This window comes from Aedes albopictus, chromosome 3 (genome assembly GCF_035046485.1).
Source record: "Aedes albopictus strain Foshan chromosome 3, AalbF5, whole genome shotgun sequence".
Taxonomy (NCBI): domain Eukaryota; kingdom Metazoa; phylum Arthropoda; class Insecta; order Diptera; family Culicidae; genus Aedes; species Aedes albopictus.
The window spans coordinates 169223788-169250178 of NC_085138.1; the positions used below are offsets into that span (position 1 = coordinate 169223788).

General features: G+C 40.3%; 1 protein-coding gene across 2 annotated transcripts in view; it reads left to right on the forward strand.

The window, feature by feature from the left end:
* The first annotated feature begins 158 nt into the window (after positions 1–158).
* LOC109402790 (box A-binding factor) overlaps positions 159–26391 on the forward strand; it is a 116252-nt gene continuing 90019 nt past the window's right edge. For both annotated transcript variants that reach the window (XM_029856335.2, XM_062860765.1), the window contains exon 1: positions 159–300. In XM_029856335.2, coding sequence (XP_029712195.2) covers positions 294–300 — 7 coding nt within the window. In that variant the 5' untranslated portion in view covers positions 159–293. The remainder of the gene's footprint in view (positions 301–26391) is intronic.

The following is a 26391-nucleotide window of genomic DNA, read 5'->3' on the forward strand; positions in this document are numbered from 1 at the left end:
ACTAGCTGATTACAAATTTCTGCCTTTTATCAAAAACTGTTTGTGGTGAAGAAAACGTGTGTTATTTTTTATCTTCCATACATATTGATAACAAATATCGTACAGAGTGCAAGTCGTGTCGGAGGATTGTTTTCTATGTAAAAATTTGCTGATAAGTTTTATCGCCGTTTGTCGACGACCAACGTAGACGTTTTACGTGAACGAGCCCGGGTGTGCGCCTTGGTGACATACTGTGTGAATCTTGATAACCTGACTGTGACGTGGAAACGTGAATTTGTTGGAAACTTTTCGAAATGTCTGGTAAGATTTTTTTACTACTCTAGTTTGATTGGTGTTGAAAGCTTTGAATTATTCGTATTGCACCGACGGGTGATAGGAGTGTTTATTCTTATATAAGATTCATTATCATTGACAGCTGTAAAAGTGATTATGTTATCTGGTTGAACCAAGGCTGTGTATAGGTGTGAAAAGGGATCACACTTCCCCTCAGAGCATCATTGCAGATTATACTATAGATTTTTTTCGTGACTGAATCAACAATTACTTCAGTATTTAAAAAAACACAAGGATCAGGTTTTTTGTTATATGTATTTGTATGCACTTTTGGACAGTTTATGGAATAAATTTATTTTTAACAAAATGTTGATGCATTGGAAGTACATAATTCATTTATTTAGCGTTACATTACAATTATAATAAAACTGAATCAACCAATACTTCGCCTCAACACTCGGTTCATAGCTGCAGTCCTCAATCCTCGGCCGCATGCCACATTAGCCAGATCGGTCTGCATCTGGTCCGCCCACTTTGCACGCTGCCCTTCAGGTCTTCTTGTGCCATCCGGTTTTTTTACGATCATTAGCTTTGCTGGGTTGTTGTCCGGCATTCTCACAACATGCCCTGCTCATCGTACCCTCCCAGCTTTTGCCACCTTCCGGATGCTGGGTTCACCGTAGAGCAAGCTCGTGGTTCATTCTTAGCCGAGACACACCGTACTCCAGCATATCGTCAGAAATGATCCTAAGCACCGCGATGTTCGAACACTTCGAGTGCTTGCAAGTTCTTCTCTAGTATACACTATGCCCAGGGAGTCGAGAAAATTTTCCCGATCGGAGCGGGAATCGAACCCACCGTCTCCGGATTGGCGATCCATAGCCTTAACCACTAAGCTAACTGAAGACCTCAGAGAACCACCGGTCTTATCAGCTTTTTGAGCATGGTACATTTGGTGCGAGGGTGAATCTTTTTCAACCGCAGATTCTTCCTTCGTATTTCATGGCTAATAAGGTTCCGAGGTTGAAGAAATCTTCCACCACCTCGAAAGTATTCCCGTCTATCGTAATACTGCTGCCTAGGCTTGCCTTGTCGTTCGACCTGCCAGCATGTACTTCGTTTTCGACGCGTTCACCATCAGTCCGACCTTTGCTACTTCACGTTTCAGGTGGGTGTACAGTTCTGCCACCATTCCAAATATTCTAGCAATAATATCCAAGTCATCCGCAAAACAGACAAATTGGTCGGATTTCGTAAAAATCGACTGTTCTCGTTCATGATTTTGCATTGCTCTCTGCGGTCAATACTGTCGTACGCCGACTTGAAGTCGTTGAACAAGTGATACGTTGCACAGTGGAAAAATCGACCCAAAAAACGGATCTTTTACGCCGCTGGTTTCGGTACGTGAAGTTGACCATTTCTGACGTAAAACATTACGAGAAATCGATTGGAGCTAATTTCATTCACCGCACGGCACGGGAAGTGGTCCATTTTGCCCCATTTTGCCTTTTTTTCATACAAAAAGAGAATCAAATTGTACTTTCAAACAACTAACACGACTGTAGATCATTGAAAGTAGCTGCAGGTGTAATTAGAGATTATTAGAAATCATAAACATATATGAAAGATATTTTAAAATGCTTATATTGCCCCATATGCTGATTGATTGATTGATTTGTCTTTATTAAAGAGACTTTCAGCCCTTGGCTGGTTCGTCTCTAGCCCCCCCCCCATATGCCCCAACAACTGCTAAAATTGTGAATTTTACATGATTATGAATGGATTTTTAATGTTACTGATTTAAATTTCTTTTTTTTTGCATAAATAAAAAGCGCTAGATCTGTTATCACTAGAATCGTCTTCAGTAGTTGTCCAATTTGCCCCATTTTGCCCTATTATCATAGAAAAATGATATTTAAAATGTATTTGTAAGAAACAGATACTGTAATGGAACGTTGGAATTAGATTTAGTTGCAATTGGAAGCTAACAGCTATCATGCGCATAAATGAAAGATATTTTCCCTATTTTGCCCTACATGCCCCTAAAACTGCAGGATGATCACTTTTTTTTCTATTTCACTGGTCACATGAAGTCCTAGATCATTTTTTATATATACAAATACGGTTTATCGATAAGGTTTAGAATCAATCACGGGAGGGTACAAAAAGCTGTCCATTTTACCCCAATTTGCCCTGATTTGTTGTCGCCTCATGAATTAATTGATTTCCCCCATTTGCTTATGTCCGGATTGATGGACTTTTGTTACTGAAACCAATATAATCGAAAGGACAGTTAAAACATATGATTTTGGTGGGGAATACAACGTATAATAAGCATTAAACTTAATTTTAATTTGTGTCAAATATGCACACAACTGATTAAATGAGGCATCCTAAATATATATAATTTGGTGCTTTGAGATGCCCTATTTAGTCAGTTTAGCGCACATTTGACATATTTTATACGATGCTTATTATGCCCTTAATTCCCTATCAAAAGCTGAAATTATAGAAAAAGTCATATGTCGTTTTGATAACATTGGTTTCAGTACCAATGGTAATAAAAGAAATTAATTTATTCATTACTTGACAAAAAATCGGGGCAAATTGATTTATTCATTACATGACAAAAATCAGGGCAAATTGGGGTGAAATAGACAGCTAATTATTTCAATCCGGGAATGATTGGAGTATTATTCGATAAACCGCATTTGTATATATCAAAAAAGATCCAGGGCTTCATGTTTTGCATCCAGCGACATTACAAAACCATACAAAATATGTTATTATCCAGCAGTTTTAGGGGCATGTAGGGTAAAATAGGAAAAATATCTTTCATATATGCGCATGATAACTTTTAGCTTCCAATTGCACCTAAAACTAATTTCAACGTTCCATAGCAGTATTTGTTTTTCATAAATACATTTTAAATCTTATTTTTTCTATGAAAATAGGGCAAAATGGGGCAAATGGGAGAACTCTCGAAAATGATTCGGATGAAAAAGGATCTAGCGCTTTTTGTTAATGCCAAACAAACCAACTTCATGTCAGTAACATAAAAAATCCATTTATAATTCGGAAAAAAATGTGAATATCCGGCAGTTGTTGGGGCATATGGGGCAAAATAAGCATTTAAAAGGATCTTCCATGTATTCTTATGATTCCTATTAACTTCCAATTGCACCTGCAGCTATTTTAAATGATCTACAGTCGCGTAAGTTGTTTGAAAGTACATTTTGATTCTCTTTTTGTATGAAAAAAGGGCAAAATGGGGCAAAATGGACCACTTCCCGTGCCGTGCGGTGAATGAAATTAGCATCAATCGATTTCTCGTAATTTTTTACGTCAGAAATGGTCAACTTCACGTACCAAAACCAGCGGCGTTAAAAGATCCGTTTTTTGGGTCGATTTTTCCCACTGTGCGCTGGAAACCTTTTTCAAGTGTCGGTCACGCCATCAACACCTCAGCATGATCCCCCAAGGGTTCGACACATTACCCGTGTCAACACCGAAGCTCCATCAGTGCAGGAGATAGAAACAGCCATCCGTAGCATGAAATTGAACAGAGCCCCAGGGGTCGATCGCGTATCGGCTGAGATGCTCAAAGCTGACCCCGTAGTATCCAAACAACTACTGCATCAATTATTCTGCAACATATGGGAAACCGCGACATTTCCGGCCGACTGGATGCAAGGCGTCTTAGTAAAGGTACCTAAAAAGGGTGACCTGACTGTATGCGATAATTGGCGGGGCATCATGGTGCTGTGTATCGTTCTCAAAGTCCTTAGCAAAGTGATCCTTAACCGGATACAGTAGAAGATTGACGCAACTCTCCGACGGCAGCAAGCAGGATTCCGTGCCAGACGATCCTGTGTGGACCATATTGCCACGCTCCGTATCATCCTGGAGCAAGTCAATGAATTCCAAGAGTCTCTCAACCTGGTGTTCATTGATTACGAAAAAGCTTTCGAACGTCTCAATCACGGAAACACGTGGGAAGCCCTCAGGCGCAAGGGTGTCCCTGAGAAAATCATCGGACTCATTGAGGCACAGTACAAATAATTTTCGTGCTGAGTACTGCGCAACGGTGTTTTGTCCGATCCTATCCGGGTCGTTGCTGGAGTGAGGCAAGGATGTATACTACACCGCTACTGTTCCTCATCGTAATAGACGAGATCCTGGTTGGTGCGATTGACCGTGAACCAAATCGTGGATTGCTGTGGCAACCCATTACCATGGAACACCTAAATGACTTCGAACTGACTGATGACGTTGCTCTCCCAGTTCAACGGCGCTCTGATATGCAAAGCAAGCTCGATGATCTTGCCAATCGCTCCTCAGCGGCAGGTCTTACCATCAACGTCAACAAGACCAAATCGTTGGGTGTAAACAAGGTCAACCCTTCCAGCTTTACGGTAGCTGGGCAATCAGTGGAGAATGTTGAAAGCTTCCAATATCTTGGTAGCCAAATGGCGGCCGATGGCGGCACCAAGATCGACATAGGTACACGGATCAAGAAGGCGAGGGCAGCTTTTGCGAGTTTAAGAAATGTATGGAAAAACAACCAGCGACGCACCAAAATCCGAATTTTTAACTCGAACGTGAAATCAGTGCTGCTATACGCCAGTGAAACCTGGTGTGTATCAGCGGAGAACACGCAACGGCTGCAGTTCTTCATCAATAGATGCCTGCGGTATATAATTCGTGCATGGTACCTCACAATTTGGTCTCCAACGTAAAGTTCCATCGTCGATGTCATCAAAAGTCGATAGCGACAGAAATTCTGGAGCGAAAGTTTAGGTGGGTCAGCCACACTCGACGCAGGGGCGGAAACGAAGTCTGCAAACATGCGTTAGACTGGAACCCAGCAGGACATCGCAGCAGAGGAAGACCCAGAGGCTCATGTCGGCGCAGCCTCAATAACGAAATTAAGCAAGTCGACAGAAATTTGACCTGGCCGCAGATCAAGGCGATGGCTGGCAATAGCCCAGGATGGAAATCTTTCAATTCGGCCCTCTGCACCACCGTGGGTGCCCAGGACTGAAAGCAGTAAGTAAGTAACTCGCACGGTTGGCCACCACCGTCAGCACCACGCTTATAATGAGTACAAAAAGCGGGATTTTTTTACGTGTTGTACAAAATACAACAGCGCGATCGATCGAGGGTTTAAAAGGGCGATATTGAACAACAGATAGAAAAGTTCAAAACCTCATTGGTGTCTTCAGAGACTCATGAACTCGGCAGTTCAGCTGAAACCCCACAGTTTTGTACACTGTTCATCGTTGCTTTTGCATCAGTCTGGTGGTGAGTTTATCAGAAACCCAGAAAAAGCTTTTCTGGTGCATTGTAAAAGGCAGAGAGTTTCGTCCGCCGGCAGTGGCACAATCCTTCAACTTTAAGATCCCTCCTATAGAAAAATCCTTCGCACTGCCCGTCAATTCTATGATAACACTGAACGGGTATAGCACACAACGCCCCACAAATAGTAGGGGTAGGACCAATAATCGGTTGAAGCGATAGTGGCTACCCTGGGGGCCAACGCTTGTCCGATCCGAACTGGGGGTGATAACGCGATATCAGCAATCGGTTCTGAACTGAAAATATCAACCCCCGAGTCCGAGACGCGCCGTCGTCGGCCGTTGACGTAGTTTCAAAAAGCCAAACAACCACGCGACGACGACGACGAGACGGCGGAATCTCCTAGTTCGACTATCGTCTCTTATCTGCATGTGTAAGAAACTGTGGGAATGCCCTCCTTATCGAGAAACGTGAGATTAGCATTAGCAAACCCCACCACCGCCGCCGTCTTTATCTCCCTCAGTTTGATGTCGTCCTTGGAAAGAATTCATCTAGTCTAGCGCCGCGTTGGACTAAGGTGATAGCTTATCTGCAGACGGGGCTACTCCTCATGAACATTGTATCTACACCGCCGCCGCCGCCGCCAACGACGACAGGTGGTGCATTCATCATACTTCATAGAGCTAGCTGCGCATTGATAAGGCCACTTGCCAGCAGTGGGTGTGTTAGTGTATATAATCAGCTCATAAATGGATACATAAAACAAAACTGTAAACCGCATTTGGCTGTAACAAATTCGAGATAAAAATGTTTACTCTGTATGCAAAGTCATACACACCTCGGTTCCAGGTGAGTCCGCGTTTCCTCCGAGCTTGCTTAGGCTTCACGTTGTTGGAGAGTGCGCGCAGTTGAGACGCGTTAGTTGGTTTGTAAACTTCGCGGATACGGTTGATCCGATATATTGTGGTTTTAAATTGAAGGAAAAGAAATTGCATTGCGGAATACCTACAGTCAAACCACGATGGTAAGTTGCACGTAAAACTTTTTCAAGAAAATGTTTCAAATGAAACACGCGGCTTCACTTGCCCTCTGGAGGAATAAACTCACATTTTATGAATTTGTCGGTGTGTGATTCGATCCCAGGTCCTTGACGTGATATGCATGTGCTCTACTTTGATCATTCCACCAAGCTCCGCTCCAATTTTAAAATTTAAATATAAAAAACCCGATTTAATCCACCTATGGTGCACAGAACCCTTCTTACACTCATTAAAATTATTGTTGTATTATTTGTATTTAACATATTTGTTTTGTGGAATTGACCAAAAGTTCTAGAAAATATTGTGGATTTGGCATCTAGTGGATTGGTTTCCAAAATAGCATCATGGACCATGGACTAAACTACCAGAAATGCCAGACACTTCCTAGAGTCTTGTATGGAATGTTTAAAAAATAGCTTACATATTCTGGAATTTTGTATCTTTTATTAACTGCTAAAAGATCTTGAATCGATTAACAAATGGGTAAGAAAATCAGCGAGATACACTTTGCCTAAATCAGTCAATTAAATTAGCTCCGAAGTACTTGGTATTCATGGTTATGGTGTAAAAACGACAAAAATGATATATCTACTAAGTTAATCAGTTTTGGCATTAGCTAGTTATTTTGGCTGTCTGGTTCTTCAAAGCTTTCATTTAACATATTGTTAGTTTCCATAAAATTCCTGTGTATTTGTAATTTGTTATTTATAATTTTGTTGAAAACAATAACCTCCTAGTATACACTTTGTATGAGGCCAGCATCACTTATTGAAAAATAATTTTCCATAGCCTGGTCAAAAACAAATGCACGATAACAAGTGAATATAATAAAAAAAAGAATTTATTGAAATACTCTTCGTAAGATATCTCAGTAATCAAATGTCGAATCGAAATAAAATTTCAGGGCCTTATACAAGCATATTGTAGCTTTCATTTGGTGCTTAGAGAACCCAAATCGGTTGACAGGTGGCTGAGATATTTATTATGGTACCCTTACCCTTGGTCAAACATCTCTCAAAAAGTTAACCTGTATTACTCCCAAGTACTCTTTGAAAGATATCTCGGTAACCAAATGTCCAATCCTAATGAAATTGTATAGTGTTCTACTAGAATGTTGTAGCTTTTATTTGGTGCCAGGATAACCGAAATCGGCTGACAGACGGCTAAGATATTTATTATGATTCTTTTGGTCAAAAATCTCAAATGGTTTAGTTGTATAAATCTGAAGTACTCTTCGAAAGATATCTCTGTAACCAAATGTCCAATCGAAATAAAATTTCTGGGCGATCTACTAGGATGCTGTAGCTTTCATTTGGTGCCAAGAGAACCCAAATCGATTGACAAACGGTAGAAATATTTATTATGATACACTTGGTCAAAAATCTTAAAAAGTTTAGAAGTATGACTCATAAGTACTCTTCGAGAGATATCTCGGTAACCAAACGTCCAATCGAAAAAAAATTCAATAGCGTTCTACTAGGATGTAGTAGCTTTCATTTGCTTCCAAGAGAACTCAAATCGGTTGACAGACGGCTGAGAAACGTGCGTGACATTTTTTTGTAACGCACATACACACACACACACATACACACATACACACACACACATACAGACATTTGCTCAGTTCGTCAAGCTGAGTTCATTGGTATATGAGACTCGGCCCTCCGGGCCTCGGATCGAAAGTCGGTTTTTCGAGCGATATTTATACCCTTCTTATGGGTGTAAGAAGGGTAAAAAATCAAATGGCACAGTTAGTGATCAAAAGGTGATATTAGTTCGATGATTAAAGCTATAAAATGACATACATATACAATCATTTGCACAACATCACTATTAGGAAAACACATAATCAACAATAGTAGGGGAAGGACGGATATAACGCCCCGCCAAAGCATATGTAGTCTTCTTCTATTTCTTCTTCTTTTTAGCTCTACGGTCGCATTGGAACGTGGCCTACCTTTCTTCAATTTAGTGTTCTTTGTTTGCCATTGTGGGCCGTCCATATACCACGTGGACAGAAAATTCATGGTTTTTGACCCCCCCCCCCCCCTCCCCGTGGACAAGCGTGGACTTTTCATTGACCCCTACCACCCTCCCCCAATGTCCACGTGGACATCCGAAAAAAAGTTTTGTTTTCATACTTCTAAAATAAATGGAAAAAGTGATTTTGAAAAGTATTTTTTATATTGTTTTTTTTTTTCTTCGTAAACAATGTTGAAATTGGAATTGAAAACTTTGTTAAATACAAATATTCTATAGCTTTACATAGAATACAAACAAAAAGCACAAAATAGGTACCACAGACAAACAGACGTAGCATTCTGACATTTCCCATCGTACACCAAATTAACGGTCTATTTAAAGATTTGATAGTTGACCAACTACCCACCCGTGGCGCTCGCATCGTTTTTGTTCGAGTTTGACGTTTGCCCACTACTGCCACCTGGTCGGCCAACCTCAGTCCTTTTAGTATTGGGCGAACAGGTTTTCGGGAATATGATTTGAATCGAAAAATGTTCGTAGTGTTACGTATGTTTGTCTGTGTAGGTACCTACAAGTTTTCAATATTGTTTTTAATTTAGCTTATTGTTTGTGAGAGTGTGGGTTCGATTCTTGCTCCAGTTGGTGAAAAATGTTCGTTAAACGGAAAATTCTTCATTGGGTGTTTTCGTGTAATGTCCATCGCCTAATGTTAGTGATTGTTCAATGCTTAGTCTGTATAAAAAAAAAGTGTTTTGAGCCTGCAAATCCCTACAAGTGTTTTGAAACTTTGAAGTAGTTTAAAAATTTGTATGATACTTCAAAAAATCCATACAGACCTTCAATGAAAATTTGCATGGTCTACATTCCATTTCAAATCTCCAGAATCCTCGATGAAGAAAACTAAGTACCGTAATCCGGGGTAACATTCACAGTTAGAAAAAATCACCGACTTCGGTGATGTTTTACCGAAATCTCAACCGTTAAGTTTGTTTTACAGGAAAAAATCGGTAAAGGAAGCAACTTTTACCGAAGTTCGTTAGAGTTTGACAGATAAACGATAACGTTTTACCAAAATTTGGTAATTTTTTACAGAATTCCGGTAACAATCCATTACCGAACGCTCAGCGGTTGAGATTTCGGTAAAAATTACCGAACGCGATTAGCTGTGTTGATCAGAATTTTTGAACTTTCTTGAATAATTCTCTTGTTAAAGCAAATGTTGCATGTTTTATATTTTTAAAACAAGTACTGGCCCTCTGATTATGTGTTAAGCTACTCGAAAAAGTTTTGTAAAACTTTTAAACATATTTAACCCTAAAAGGGATACCTTCATGGCCTCAGTTTCGCCACCTCGCTGAGTGTGTTCCATCAAAGACGAGCTCTGAAAGCGCCTGGGGTCCAAATGGACCCCAGGTATCCCTTTTAGGGTTAAATAGGCTTTTTAATCTAATTTTTGATTTTGTTGATTTGGGGTAACATTGATCATGTCAGTGATCAATGTTCGTTTGTGTTGAAAATACCCTTACTTACTAAATTCGGGGTCGCTGATATCGAATATGTTGTCCAAACTCTTACAAGTTATGTATTTTTTGACTTATTTTAAGATTAAAATCCTCCAAACCGCGAATAACGCCTAAAGGTAGGCAATGGCTTAAGGAATTGATAGCTTACTTTAAATAAATCGTATATTTTATTGAAAAAGAGCATTTACATAAAAGTTTCGTTCATTAAATCAAACTCTAGGATATCATATTGAAGTAATACAGTGATTTCGAACCTCATATTGTATTGTATATTCATGCCATGCATGAATGTTTGTCAATGTATCTCATTGCGTTACAAAACACAGTTACGGAAAAATCGATTTATTTCAATGTTTATGAAATTTAATTTTCATGAATTGCATGTCATTTAATAGCTAAATGATAGCAGATTACGATATGCCATTCGATAACATAAACTTATTCAATGTAAAATGCTTGTTTGAACATTTCCTGAGGTGGGTCAAGCTGATCAATGTTACCCCGCTGATCAATGATACCCCGGATTACGGTAATTAGAATATCTGATAATTTAAAACAAATGAGTCTGTGAATCAATAGCATGATCCTTGAAGAAGTAACTTACAACTAAAAGATAATGTATAACAAAATAAAATGTATGAAAGAACTGTTGAAGAGAATCTCATCAATAATGCGACATAATTTGTTTCGTTTTAAGATTCTTGTTTCCTAATTTATATGTCAATGTTGTCCACGTGGACATTTGATGAACCCCCACCCCCCTCTCCATGGACAAGCATGGACATTTCGATAACCCCCTCCCCCCTCCAAGCTGTCCACGTGGTATATGGACGGCCCCTTGCTTGAATTTGTATAATGAGGCAAGTACACTATGCCCAGGGAGTCGGAGAAAATTTTCCCGACCAGAAGGGGTATCGAACTCGCCGTCTCCGGATTGACGGACCTTAACCACTAGGCTAACTGGAGTCATGTGTAGTCGTAAACCTCAAATTATGCTGACGTTAAGGGCGTATTTCGCCAAGGAAAGTAGTTTACTCCCTTACCTAAGATACTCCAACTTTAGGCTCGCGTGAAGCCAAAATTTCCCAAACAAATCATCAATTTGAAAAAGTATTACTTTTTAGGTGCTGGGAAACTGTAGAAGGCGAAACACCTTTTCGAACGAATTTCGTGCTCTGACTTGTAATGAAATACCACGGGGCTCCATCGAACTCTTCCTAGCAGGATTTTGGAAGGAGTAAGAAGCACGTGGTTATTAATGGGTTAACCAGCACGCAATTGCTTGAATTCTGTGTGTTGTAAATTTGGTATTTTTTTTTCAAATGTGGAAAATAATCGATTTCCACGCTTTTATTTTGATTAACCTGATTAACCTGCTAAATTTCTGATCTTTAACTTGCATGAAAAAAACCTCCATAAGGGGCCGTCCATATACCACGTGGACAGCTTGGAGGGGGGAGGGGGTTCGCGAAAAGTCCATGCTTGTCCACGGAGAGGGGGTGGGGGTTCGTCAAATGTCCACGTGGACAACATTGACATAAAAATTAGGAAACAAGAATCTACAAACGAAACAAATTATGTTGCATTATTGATGTGATTCTCTTCAAAAGTTCATTCATACATTTTATTTTATTATACATTGTCTTTTAGTTGTAAGTTACTTTTTCAAGGAAAAAAAAATCATGGTATTGATTTACATACTAATTTGTTTTAAATTTACAAAGTTTCTAATTACTTAGTTTTCTTCATCGAGGATTATTCTGGAGATTTAAAAAAGAGTGTAGACCATGCAAATGTTGGTGTTTCAGTTAGAAAATTTTCATTGAAGTTCTGTATGGATTTCTCGAAGTTTCATATCCAATTTTAAACTACTTCAAAGTTTCAAAATACATGTAGGGATTTGTAGGCTTATCTCAAAAACTTTTTTGTTGTTTCCTTTAAAATTTAAGATGTTTCTAATGGATATTAAAGTGTAAACCTCAGCAATAAAATGTAGTTGCTGTAAATCTAGTTTTTTTTGTAAGAATCTAAGAAATATAAACTCATCTCAACAAAAATCCAAGATTTAAAATTACCTTATCTCAACAAAACAATTAGAAAATCATAAATAGAACAAACATTCCAAAAAACACCGTCTTCAACCAGAGGCTGTACAGACTGAACATTGAACAATCACTAACATTAGGTGATGGACTTCACACGAAACACACCCAGCGAAGAATTTTCCATTTGACGAAAATTTTTCACCAACTGTAGCGGGAATCGAACCCACACTCTCACAAACATTAAGCTGAATTTAAAACAACGTTGAAAACTTGTAGGTACCTATTTTGTGCTACTTGTTTGTATTATATGTAAAGCTGTAGAATATTTGTATTTAATAAAGTTTTTAATTATATTTAAGATATTGGTTACAAAGAAAAAAAAAAAAACAATATTAAAAAAAACTTTTCAAAATCAAAATATGAAAAATAAAACTTTTTTCGAATGTCCACGTGGACATTGGGGGAGGGGGGTAGGGGTCAACGAAAAGTCCACGCTTGTCCACGGGGAGGGGGGAGGGGGTCAAAAACCATGAATTTTCTGTCCACGTGGTATATGGACGGCCCCTGAAATCGCTTGAAAGCGTTTTGCCCCCGGGGGCTTTTTGTCCTAAGTTCCCCGACGCTTTCTGCGCTCTTAGACTTCTTGTGCCCACCGGATCATTAGCGAACATCAAATTTGCATAGTTATTGTCCGACATTTTTGCGACATGCCCAGCTCATCATATTCTCCCGGCAATCTGTCCTAAATAGGACGCTGAGCGGATATGGGTTAATTACTGAATTCAAGATGATTAAGCGAATCCAAAGCTTCATCTGATTCATATCTGTTCTATAAATAGAATCATAAATTCAGCCTTTATTCAGCCACCTGGAGACTTAACTCAACTAATGGCTGAAGAAAATCACTGAAATTGGCTGTTTAGGAGCTGAACAAATGATTACAGTTCTTTTTCACAGCTTTTGTTCAAATGAAGGCTGATTTGCACAAGCTAGAGAAGCGCTTAATCAACATGAAATTGTTATCTGGGGAGTTCCTTGCCGACAAAGCCTGCTTCTCAGCTTAGTGTTCTATGAGCACTTCCACAGTTTTTAACTGAGAGCTTCCTCTGCCAATGACCATTTTGCATGTGTATATCGTGTGGCAGGCACGAAGATACTCTATGCCCAAGGAAGTCAAGGATATTTCCTTTACGAAAAGATCCTGGACCGACCGGGAATCGAACCCGTCACCCTCAGCATGGTCATGCTGAATACCCGTGCGTTTACCGCCTCGGCTATATGGGCCCTCATCATGTACTTTGTCTTCGACACATAATAATCCGATTCGCTTGGCTTCACTCTTTAGTCGGATGTACTTTTCCGCCTTCGTGAAAATCGTTCCACTCATGTTTATCCCCGCTCTCCTAATTACACCCTCTAAAGAAATGTTGAACAGCAAGCAGGAAAGACCATCACCTTGCCGTAACCCTCTGCGAGATTCGAAGGGACTCGAGAGTGTCCCTGATACTCGAACTACGCACATCACTCGATCCATCGTCGCCTTGATCAATCGTATCAGTTTATCCGGGAATCCGTATTCGTGCATAATCTGCCATAGCTGTTCTCGATTGATTGTATCATACGCCGATTTGAAATCGATGAACAAGTGATGTGTGGGCACGTTGTATTCGCGGCATTTCTGCAACACCTGGCGGATGGCGAACATCTGATCCGTTGTAGCGCGTTCACCCATGAATCCAGCCTGATATTACCCCACGAACTCTCTTGCAATCGGTGATAGACGGCGGCATAAAATTTGGGAGAGTACCTTGTAGGCAGCGCTCAGTAGTATGATCGCGCGATAGCTCCAGCAATCCAACTTGTCGCCCTTTTTGTAGATGGGACACACGATACTTTCCATCCATTCCTCCGGTAATACTTCCTCCTCCCAAATCTTGGTAATGACCCAGTGTAGTGCTCCCACCAGTGTTTCTCCACCGTATTTTAGAAGCTCGCTTGGTAGTTGATCTGCCCCAGCGGCTTTATTGTTTTTCAACCGGCCAACCTCCTCCTAAATCTCTTGGAGGTCAGGGGCCGGAAGTCTTTTATCCTGTGCACATACTCCTAGATCTGTCACCACGCCACCTTCGGTACTTGCAACGTCGCCATTGAGGTGCTCATCGTAATGCTGCCGCCACCTTTCGACTACTTCACGCTCGCTCGTGAGAATATTCCCGTGATTATCTCGGCACATGACGGCTTGTGGCACAAAGCCTCTGCGCGAATAGTTCAGCTTCTCGTAGAACTTTCGTGTGTCCTTAGCGCGGTACAGCTCTTCCATCGCTTCGCGATCTCGTTCTTCCTGCTGGCGCTTCTTCATCCGAATGACTGAGTTCTGCCTGTTCCGCGCCTGTCTGTAACGTGCCTCATTCACTTTCGTACGGTGTTGCAGCATTCTCGCCCATGCTGCATTCTTCTCGTTTTTCAACTTCACATTCGCCGTTATAGGTACCAGTCGTTTCTATGATTTGGAGTCGCGAAGCCCAATGCTGTAGCCGAGATACTACCTCTGGCGGATCGGATGTCCCTCCAGCCATCTTCAAGTGTAGCTGTGCCAAGCTGCTCTTCCGTTGGTAGGGCCACTGCTAACTGCTGCGCGAAGTCTTTAGCCACTTCTACGTTACGCAGCTGCTCGATGTTGAGTCGCGGCGTTCGACTTCGATGCGTGGTGATAACTGTCGAAAGTTTTGAGCACATGCATACAGCGACTAAGTAGTGATCCGAATCTATATTCGCACTGCGGTATGTGCGGATATTGGTTATATTCGAGAAGAATTTACCGTCGATTAGAACGTGGTCGATTTGGTTTTCTGTTTGATGGTCGGGTGATTTCCAGGTGGCTTTGTGGATATCTTTGCGGGGGAAGAAGGTGCTTCGGACTACCATACCACGGGAGGCTGCAAAGTTTACGCATCGCTGGACGTTATCATTCGATACGGCGTGCAGGCTGTTTCGCACCTGCGCGTTCATGTCGCCGACAGCGATTTTCACGTCACGCGGCGAGCAACCATCGTAGTTGGCTCAGAGCCAACTATTCTCAAATCATATGATAAGAAATGTGCCTACAGATACTCTGAATGGATAAACTAGATGGTTTAAGAGAGGAGGTCAGAAAAGTTCGAAATTAATGTGGAAATGTGTGCAAAGTACAGTGACATGATTTTCAATGTTCGATAGTGCGAATATTCCTATCCCGTGAAGAACTGTTCGTATAGGCATGCCGCCCCTGAGGTAGTGTTTCAGGGAGTCTCAAAAAGACTCCTATCAGTTATTGCAAAACTTATAAATATCAAAGAAAATATGTTTATTCTTTGCAGCAAGAAATTGGATTGCTGCTGAATTGAGCGGATGTGGAAGAACAGCGTTTCTTTTATGCTAAGAAGCAACTACGTCATGGACTTCAGTCTTCCGTGCGGTATACCTCTTTTGTTATGACACTGGAGGAAAGGCGTATAATCGTGTGTTTAACGCCCACTAAATATGTTTGTGCAACAGAGTTTTACGCATGTTATCTGGCTGTGAACAGCTCAGTTAAAAATCGAAACCGATGCGATTTAGGATAAGTTAGCTGAGAGGGTTCCGCTGGTGGCGCATGTGCGACCGGACCTTTTTTTCTCTCGCGGCAAATATAATCAGTATACAGTAGTACAGCCAGATGTTGACGTCGTGCATGGGTTGGGTGCCATAAATCTCCCCATTTTTCTGGTTATTTTCAAACTTTGCTTTCCAGTGGGATGGACTGCCCCTTTTGCGATGGTCAACTGAACAATGATACGCTTCCCAAACGAAGTGTTTTTGTATTTTCGTGAATGGGCGCATGTGCGGCATACCGCTTCCAGGCAAATATGTACGCCCCCTTTTGCGAGGGATGTTTGCCAATGTGATTGTGAAGTTTTTATCGGAAAGTATGCTCTTGCTCTTATCAGTGACTGGAAGAAAGGAAAGTGCACAAAAATGACGTGTCCGCTGGATGGTTGGTCTTTTGGTTGCTATGAAAGAACAAGGTTCAAGGAGAGAACAATAATGTTGTGCTCATACAATTGAGCACATGCGCAATTGAAAATTCCCAGAATAAGTTGTGACTAATGTATGTGGCTTACTATAAATTTTCTAATGTTTAAAAATGCAATGTGACATCAATACAGGAAAACTTACGTATTTTCGGCAGTTTTGCTCTCTTCGTCATAGGGGTTTTTTTTTAAACCTGTTGAACTCAGAGTTGGCCTCAAATCCTTCCCTGAGTTATATGCCTAAATTTCAGGCAGTTCGGCCCACAAAAACCCCTCATGACGAAGAGAACAAACCTGCCGATAATACCCTTCGTCACCCTACTCGGTAAGGTAGGAATTTGAAATCAAACTTTACAATAAAATTGTTTAACCCTCTAATGGATACCTGGGGTCCATTGGACCACAGAGGCAATTTAAAGTGGTCGAGGGGATATGGGTGTTGTTCTAGTTGTTGTTAGTGGAAGGGTACTCCAAAGAATGCAGTTGGGCAACGTTCAGGCACACCATTATTAGACTACTTAGTTATCTGCCCAATACGTCCTGGATTCCTCGCCATCGGCATTTATTTGAATTAGGTACTTGGTTTTTCGGTTGACAATCTGAAATATTGGACAATGTCAATACGTCGTCGAATAAGCTACATATTAGTGATACGCTCGCCACAGTTTATTATTTGTATCATACAATAAATTTATCTGAATCCTGCTGAAATAAAACGTTGGTTAGCAGCAAAATTGAATAAACATCAAAAAAGTGCATCAAACTTTGATCTTAGAGTATTTGCAAACTACTGCCTGATTCCTTTAGGCAGGAAAATTCAAGATCAAAATTTGATTTGGTAGATCTTACGCCGCAATGCCCCATTCTAAGATGATCTACCCACGTTACGGGATACCTCAAGCGACAAAGGTCCTCAAAAAAGGAAACTTCTTTTGAGGTGAATGTTTTAATACAATATGTCTTTACACAATATATTCACATACTGTTAACAATACCAATACTTCCTATTTGGTAGACAATTCACTTCAGAATTGCCTCATCAGGTGGCACAAATGTAGCTGCAAAGATCACATATAGATAGGCTTTTGAACCATAATTCAGAAATGTAATACACATTTGTTACGTTGATATTTCGTTCGTGAGAAAATATTCGAAGTTGATGTCTTTGACGGAACTATTCATATGAATGTAAGTTTTCAGTGTTAATAACTTTCGAAAATAATATAGGGATTCTTGCCATGACTTCTTCCTCTCAAGGTTGCTGCAGGGCTTAGGACTTTAGGACTTTAGGAAATACACTTGGAACTCATCCGCATTTTTTTTTCCAGAAATTCCTCCCGGGATTTATTTAGGAATTTCTCCAAGTATTCCTCTTGGGATTCCTCCAGAAAATCATCCCGGGATTCCTTCTGAATTACCTCCCGAGATTCCTCCAGGGATTTATCCCCGGATTTCTCCAGGAATGCCTCCCGGGATTCCTCCGGATATTCCTTTCTGGATTCGTTAAGGAATTTGTCCCAGTATTGCTCCTGGGATTCCTCCAAGAATTCCTTCCGGAGTTTTTCCAGCAATCTCCCACGATTCCTGAAGGAATTCCTTCTGGGATTCTTCCTGGAATTCCTTTTGAAATTCCTCATAGGATTCCCTCCAAAATTCCTCCAGGAGTTTATCTAGGATTTTTTTCTGGGATGCCCCCAGAAATTCTTACAGGAATTTCTCCTGGGATTGCTGAAGCAGCAATTACTCCTGTTCTTGTTTAGGGAAGTTTTCGAAAGTTGTGGTTTTACTGTTTACTGATTTCACTGTTTAAGGTTTATTTGAAAGTGCATTGGTTGATGTTGTAGTTAGATATTTTTGTTTTCTTGTTTTTGTAATGTTCTGAAGGTTGATGTCCTTATGATGTAATATATTATGAATCTAGTTTTAAGTTTTCATTGAACCCAATTAGGGTGGATGGAGAAATAAATAAATACAAATACAACAAATTCAAGTACTAGGAATTTCTCTTGGGATGCCTATAGAAAATCCTCCTGGGATTCCTCTAGAAATTTCTCCTGACATTCCCCCAGGAATTCTTACAGGAACTCCTTCTGGGACTCCTCCCGGAATTTCTCTGAAATTTATCCCGGAGTTACTCCATGAATTTATTCGTGTAACCAATGCTCCGCTTCAGCTGAAATTTTTACTTTACCACGTAGGCTGCTTTTCGTATTATGCTAAACGGAATTATACCAAATAACCCTTATTCCAAAAAGGGTAGACCCCTTACTGCTATAACTCAGTAAATTTAAAACCCATGAGCCATTTTACGAGACGTTTCGGATCAGCTGATCGCTAATTTCATGAATGAAAATTTGACAGGAGGTCGCGCCCAAGCCTGTGAGTGTTAATATCAATATCAACACTGTTGTCATTTCGTAAAATAGACTATTGTCCTGAATTGTTATACTTGGCTTACTGTAAGGGAAACTGGGGAGACTTGATCCCTTTTTCTTAATTTGCCTGTAACTTTAAGAAAAAACACAAAACTAGATCCATTTTCCGTACAGAATGGCAGGTAAACATATATTGCAAGTTTATACACAACAGAAGGACTTTAAATTATCGTTAAAGTTTTCAAAACTCTGTTTTTATGGAAGCATGTCTTATGAAGTATTTTTCAAAAATGGGTCACAATTGATCCTCTTTTGAGCACATGGTTAACTTGAAGGGAAAATAACTCCAGAAGCTTCCTATTCATTTTCTTTTCAAGTTTTTTAAAATTATAAGATTTCCTTTAATTGTTAAGGATATGCCGTATTCTGAAAATGGGGAGACTTGATCCCCCTTTTAATGGTGTGCAATAAATTAATAATAATCTAACACGTTTTATCGTTGAATATACTAGAATTCCGAGTAAATAGAGGCTTCCAAATAGATTTTTATTTTTCACATGTATAATGTGTGTGTAAACCTCGAGGGATCAAGTCTCTCCATTTCACTGTTGTATACACTAAGCTACATTAATTAAAATATTTATATAACAGCCTTATTTGGATAACTACGTTTGAAAATATTTGTTTTTTTACTATATGCTGTGAAATTTTGACACGATTTGGTTTAATTTTCACAAAGTTATTGAGATTCTTTGGAATCGCCTAAAAGATTTCTGAAGGACTGAAAACAAACCATCAGTCATTAAAAAATAATGCAATACACAATTAAAACTAATTGTAGCCAAAACATTGTCGTCTGATGATGTTTTGGAAAAAATATGCTAGAAGAAAACTGTTTTTGATTCCCAGAAAATATGGGAGGAACAAGTCTCTCCAGGGATTAAGTCTCCTCAGTCTCCCATACATATCTCACCGTGGCATAAAAATCAAGTCAATTGGTTCAAAATTGACTATAACAACAAGTTCCCAAAATAGTCATGTCCAATTGCCCCAGACCCAGCACAGTGGCGGGCCTCTATACAAAGGCCGGACAAAACCTCAAATGTGAACCAACATAGCAATCACAGGTTATGATGATTTTAGTGCACCAAATCTATTTCTGATATGAAACTTTTCATATATTATGATTTTACTATATTAGGATGGTTCAAATTTTTGAAATCTGCTGATTATGGGAAGCATGTAAAAAGTAATCGATAGTAAGTTGTATTTTTAACGTGGATTTTGATAAACCTTTTAACTTGGGAGTTCTTGAATCATGTATTAGTATTGAAATTACCTATAATTGTGTTTTTTCTGCTGTTAAGGTGGTCCAAAATCTTCAAAACTACATAAATCATTAGAAAAATTCGATTACCTACGCTTTCTTGCAATGGATCAATTCAGATAGACACCAATGTTGGCTGACAAGACGTAGTCTATTCTCAGAGACCGTCCATAGACCACGTGATGTTTTACGGTGGGTAAACGGAGGTGAGTAAAAGATTATAAATGGGATCAGATAGTCTTATACAGTGAACTGGTAAAATTTGAACTACTTTTTAATCCATCTCGTTTCAACAACTTAAAATATGCTCGTCCGAGTTTAGGTTGTCATGTACATTGATCTCTGTTATCACTTATCGAAACTACCCGATAAGGTTATTATCTGTAAAAAATTGACAATATATATTCGTAATATTGAAGGAAGTTATTGATAAAAGATCAGCTGATATCGGTAATCATATTGATGAACAGTAGAGCTCCAGCAGAAAATCTCAAAATCTCTATCCATGTGTGTCGTTTGATAGAATTGTATTCAACGAAAACGCATGAATAACATAAAATATAACTCCAAGTTTTTGAAAAAATATTAAATTTTTCACTGAAGAGCTTAAAATGTGTGTTGCAAAAAAATTGCGAATAAAATAATCAAAGACTGCCTTGGTATTCGCGATGTTTAGAAAACTATTGAATGTATCGTTTTACGTCGCTTAATGAATGCCTTTTTTGTACTGTAGATGATTGCTGCTTTAAACTGTAGCGATATGCGTGTTGAAAAGAAGCGCGCAGATGTCGACTAATTTGTGTTACTTTATATTGAAACTACGATGGAAGTTCGTGAAGAGATTGATTTCAAGCTTTTAGAGCAATTCTAACAAATAAGATAAATCGAAAAAAAACGACCAGTTCACCAACCAATGAGCATTGGTTTGTAATTATTGTTACATGTTTTTTACAGTTGTTTTTTGCCTTCATTTTATTTTTAAGGCAAAAAGAGTTAGTTGTTTTTGGTGGTCTTTAACAATGCGGGATGTAGGTAGTGTCTTAGTAAATAATCTTAATCATTCTTAGCCATCACTCCCCTCATCACTGTTTCTAACAGGAGCAGTGTGTTTTTCTGCCACAAAATACAATAATAATAATAATAATAATAATAATAATAATAATAATAATAATAATAATAATAATAATGGGGGTGGAAACTCAGGTAAAATATTATCTCCTGGGCGCCCATTAAAAACACCACCCCCGGCGAAGACTGGCGCTCGAGCCTAGCTATTTAGCACTGTAGTTGGAGGAAATGCCAATGCAGAACCCGTAGCTTCCGGGAAGGTAAGCCCAGCTCCCTGGGTTAGTGGGTTGGTGTCAGGCCCTGCGAGCCAGCCGTAAAAAAGACTAGCACCGGAAAATCAACAAGAGAAGAATGCGAACCGATACCAATGGCGACGACCACAGCGACGAAAAGGGACTTGCGATTGGAAGCTCGGTACGTGGAACTGCAGATCTCTCAACTTCATCGGGAGCACCCGCATACTCGCCGATATACTGAAGGACCGCGGGTTCGGAATCGTAGCGCTGCAGGAGGTGTGTTGGACAGGATCTATGGTGCGAACGTTTAGAGGTAATCATACCATCTACCAGAGTTGCGGCAACACACGTGAGCTGGGAACAGCTTTTATAGTGATGGGCGACATGCAGAGGCGCGTGATCGGTTGGTGGCCGATCGATGAAAGAATGTGCAGGTTGAGGATCAAGGGCCGATTCTTCAACATTAGCATAATAAACGTGCACAGCCCTCACTCCGGAAGCACTGATGATGACAAAGACGCATTTTACGCGCAGCTCGAACGCGAGTACGACCGCTGCCCAAACCACGACGTCAAGATCATCATAGGGGATCTGAACGCTCAGGTAGGCCAGGAGGAGGAATTCAGACCGACGATTGGAAAGTTCAGCGCCCACCAGCTGACGAACGAAAATGGCCTACGCCTCATCGATTTCGCCGCCTCCAAGAACATGGCCATTCGTAGCACCTTCTTCCAGCACAGCCTCCCGTATCGTTACACCTGGAGATCACCACAACAAACGGAATCGCAAATCGACCACGTTCTGATTGATGGACGGCACTTCTCCGACATTATCGACGTCAGGACCTATCGTGGCGCTAATATCGACTCTGATCACTACCTGGTGATGGTTAAACTGCGCCCAAAACTCTCCGTTATTAACAACGTTCATTACCGGCGGCCGCCCCGGTACGATCTAGAGCGACTGAAGCAACCGGATGTCGCCACCGCATACGCGCAGAATCTCGAGGCAGCGTTGCCGGACGAGGGTGTGCTCGATGTGGCCCCTCTAGAGGACTGCTGGAGTACAGTGAAAGCAGCCATCAACAACGCAGCCGAGAGCACAATCGGGTACGTAGAACGGAGTCGACGAAACGATTGGTTCGACGAGGAGTGCAGAGCGGTTCTGGAGGAGAAGGATGCAGCGCGGGCGGTAATGCTGCAGCATGGAACCCGACAGAATGTGGAGCGATACAGACAGAAGCGGAAGCAGCAGACCCGTCTCTTCCGGGAGAAAAAGCGCCGCCTGGAAGAAGCGGAGTGCGAGGAAATGGAACTGCTGTGCCGTTCACAGGAAACACGCAAGTTCTACCAGAAGCTCAACGCATCCCGCAAAGGCTACGTGCCGCAAGCCGAAATATGCAGGGATAAGGAAGGGAGCCTCCTGACGGACAAACGTGAGGTGATCGAAAGGTGGAAGCAGCACTTCGACGAGCACCTGAATGGCGAAGAGAATGTAGGCACGGAGGACCAAGGCAGCGGAGGAAATGACTATGTTGGTGCAGCAGAGGACGGGAACGAACCAACTCCCACGCTGAGGGAAGTTCAGGATGCCATCCACCAGCTCAAAAACAACAAAGCGGCTGGTAAGGACGGTATCGCAGCAGAACTCATCAAGATGGGCCCGGAAAAGTTGGCCACCTGCACGGAACGGAAGAGCAACTTAGTGCAAATCGCACATTCAAAAAGTGGCAAATTTCATCCTTGAGGTCTCCTTAATATTTTTTTCGTTCTTGCGCATTAAATTTTGATCGTGTAATTAGACGACTAGTAAACCGGTATAAATGTTTTGAAATGTCCGTTGGTCACAGTCAATTCTTCTTAATGCGAAATTCGTGATTTTTTATTTGTTGAATGAATGCATGGTACATTTTCAGTAACTGTGTTGAAATCCTTCTGTGATAAGCGATGTAGTATTTTTGAAATCATCCATTGAATACATATTTAAGAGTTTATGGGACCATTTTTCAATTCAATGTTATAATTATTATACTACAAAGTCGACTATCCCAAGGGGAATGACATATCCTTTCCTAACCGGAGAATCCGCATTTTTCCGTTCCTCACCGTCGCTAACTGAGCAGCAGTTAAACACGGTTAACGACGGTTAGCAACGGATTTTTTCGGATGGCAAAGGAAGTGTCATTCCCCCTGGACTATCCGCATGCCGATGTTCTTCATGTCGATATCTCCTATCTCGATAGTTCGGTCGGTTCCTTCAATCTGCATATATGTTCTCTCTCTGTATGTCGATATCTTTCTATTTCGATGCGATCTCGTTCGATTTTGTTCTTGATTTTCTCTCCATATGTCGATTAGATCATTTTTATTGAAGGCTTTTTTTGCCAAGAAAGGGGCTTCACTAAATTGCATTTCGAAATGGTTCTTCTTTCGATCTCTCTCTATCTCAACTATAACTCTATCTATAGTCAACTGTAAAAGCACAGAAAAACAGACGAAGTGGAGTGGACCTGGTGTGATGGTTAGAACACTTGACTATCACGCCGAGGACTTAAGATCGAATCCCACTCCCGACAAACTCACATAATACAGATAAAAAAACAGGCGTAACGATTAGAACAAATTTGATTTAAAAACATCGTCACGAAAACGTAATCGCGTAAACGGCGTATCCCTAATCTAACTTATTTTCATTTCTAGTCTTTAGCTGTATAGACCACTGTTTACGCAGTTTTGCGTTAATCACGAAAAACATTTTTTTTTTCTACCATGGAGCCGTTTGGTTGTAGAGGAAGTGAAACTGTTTGAAGTTTATATTTTATCTGAACATAGTTCGAATCATCATCAAATTACTGACAATTTATTTTAATCCTTATTCTGGTAAGAGGCTTTCATAAAGTCACGTGGTCGTATGGGAGCGAAAAGAGGTCGGGTGATTACCTGATGATCACAGCTCTATTAACTATTCATTTTTTTTGCCAAAAACAAGAAGGTTCCTAGAATTCCAAGGAGTTGTTGTTGTAATTTCAAATGAAGGTTTCCGGAGGAATCACAAAAAGAACTCCTAAATGAACCCCAGAAGTCTCTAAGTAAACTCAAGAAAGAACTTCTGGAGAAATCCCAGAAGGAAATCCTGACAGAATTTCAGATTCCTCGCCGCGCAGATGTCGAATTCGTTTCGACATCGATTTTGACTTTGACAGTTTTATCACAGACAAACAGACGTAACACTTCGAACATTTTTCGATTCAAATCATAGTCACGGAAACATATTCGCCCAATGCTAAAACGACCATGTTTGGCCGACCATCAACTAGGTGGCGGTAGTGAGCAAACGTCAAACTCCAACAAAAACGATGCGAGTGCCATGGTTGAGCAGTTGGCCAACTATCAAATTTTGAAAAAGACCGTTAAATCGGTGTACGATGGAAATTATCAGAGTGTTACGTCTGTTTATCTGTGGTTTTATTTTAGTTTAATTTTGCCCCAACCAGTGAACACCCAATCATCAGCTCATCTAACGAGCTCCCAACGAGTGAATCAGCACTGTAACTTACGAACAGAAAGGTCAAAGTCACCCTTATTTAACCCTAAAAGGGATACTTTCATGGCCTCAGTTTCGTCACCTCACTGAGTGTGTTCCATCAAAGACAAGCTCTGAAAGGCGCCTGGGGTCCAATGGACCCCAGGTATCCCTTTTAGGGTTAAGGACAAGTGCATTACAATGCGTTTGATTTTCACAAATTACTGCTGAAATTATAATCCTGCATATAAAAAGAAAATTTAAGTTCATGACTCTGTTCAGATTCAAATCGACCATATATTCAGGAAAACCTAGAACAAAGCAAACGAACAGTTTAGGGTTCATTCAAATATTACGTATAGCAAAATTATTTCTCAATTTTAGACCCCCTTCCTCCCGCACGGCGTGTGTATGGGAAAGGTTTATAACAAAAAAATGGACATCGTCAAATTTTTCGCTATTCAAAAATAGAGGCTTCCAGCTTTCATTTGCACGGTCCCTCAAAAAAATCCACCGAGGGATCTCGAACAACTTTTTCAGAATACTATTTTTCCCCATACAAAATGAACCGTTCCAAATTAATCCCTATTTCTACTTAACAAACATACCCAATTTTTGTATGAAAAAGTTCCCCCGATGGAATATTTCGATGTTGGGCTTGAATGAAAGCTACTAGCGTCAACTTTCACGTAACGAAAAAATTAGCGATGCTTATTTTTTTGTAATAAATTTCTTCTACCAGACACACCGTGCCCCAACGTAACAACTTTTGTATGAGAAATTTTGATATTTTGTATGAAGCGTAACGAAGCGCTAGACCCCTTGTGTCTCTCTTTTTGCGTTACGTAATGTTTGAATGTACCCTTATCCGTGAAAATGAAATTTGATCATGTTCAAACATATGTTTACAAAATCAGTCTGCATTGTAAACGGTTTTCTCAGTTTCGGCCCGCATTATAAGGGATGGCCTGTTATTTCTCTTTGTTCCTCATAGCTATACCACTTTCAAAACGTCAACAACTACGACCGCCAATGAAAACATCAGCAAGGTAGACAAATAGGAGTAATATGATTGTATTGGTGGAAAACATTATCTGTTAAACCTAAAAGATGACGTAACACTTCGTCGGTGGTAAAAACTTCCCTGCATTTGAATGGAAACACGTTTGTGTTTATTTGTGGGGATTTCTGCGTATACATCATGATTTGTTTTCATCTCATAATAAAGCCGCTCTGTATTCAATCAGATGCTGAACTGAATTAACCCTACTAGTAGTACTTAATGACTAAGATACATAACATCCTAGGAACTGCGAAAAGAATCAAAATGCTTGTCAAGATATCTCCATGCACCGCTGTCAAAATATCTCCGTCGAACTGTCACAGCTCCAACAGATACTGTTTTTATGCGATTCCACCTAATAGAAAAAGTATTGCAACCCTGATTGCAACAAGATTTTTTCAGAACAACTCAAACAACATGACAAAGTGCACTGGATCACATGAAAAACGAGGAAAGTTCTAAAAAAATGTTGTGAGTGTATTGTAGTTAATTTTTCAACGACAAAACATTGAAATTTGCACCCCAAATTGAAAATGGATAAACTTTTCAAACGAGAACAATATTGGAATCAAGGGGGATTGATCATGTT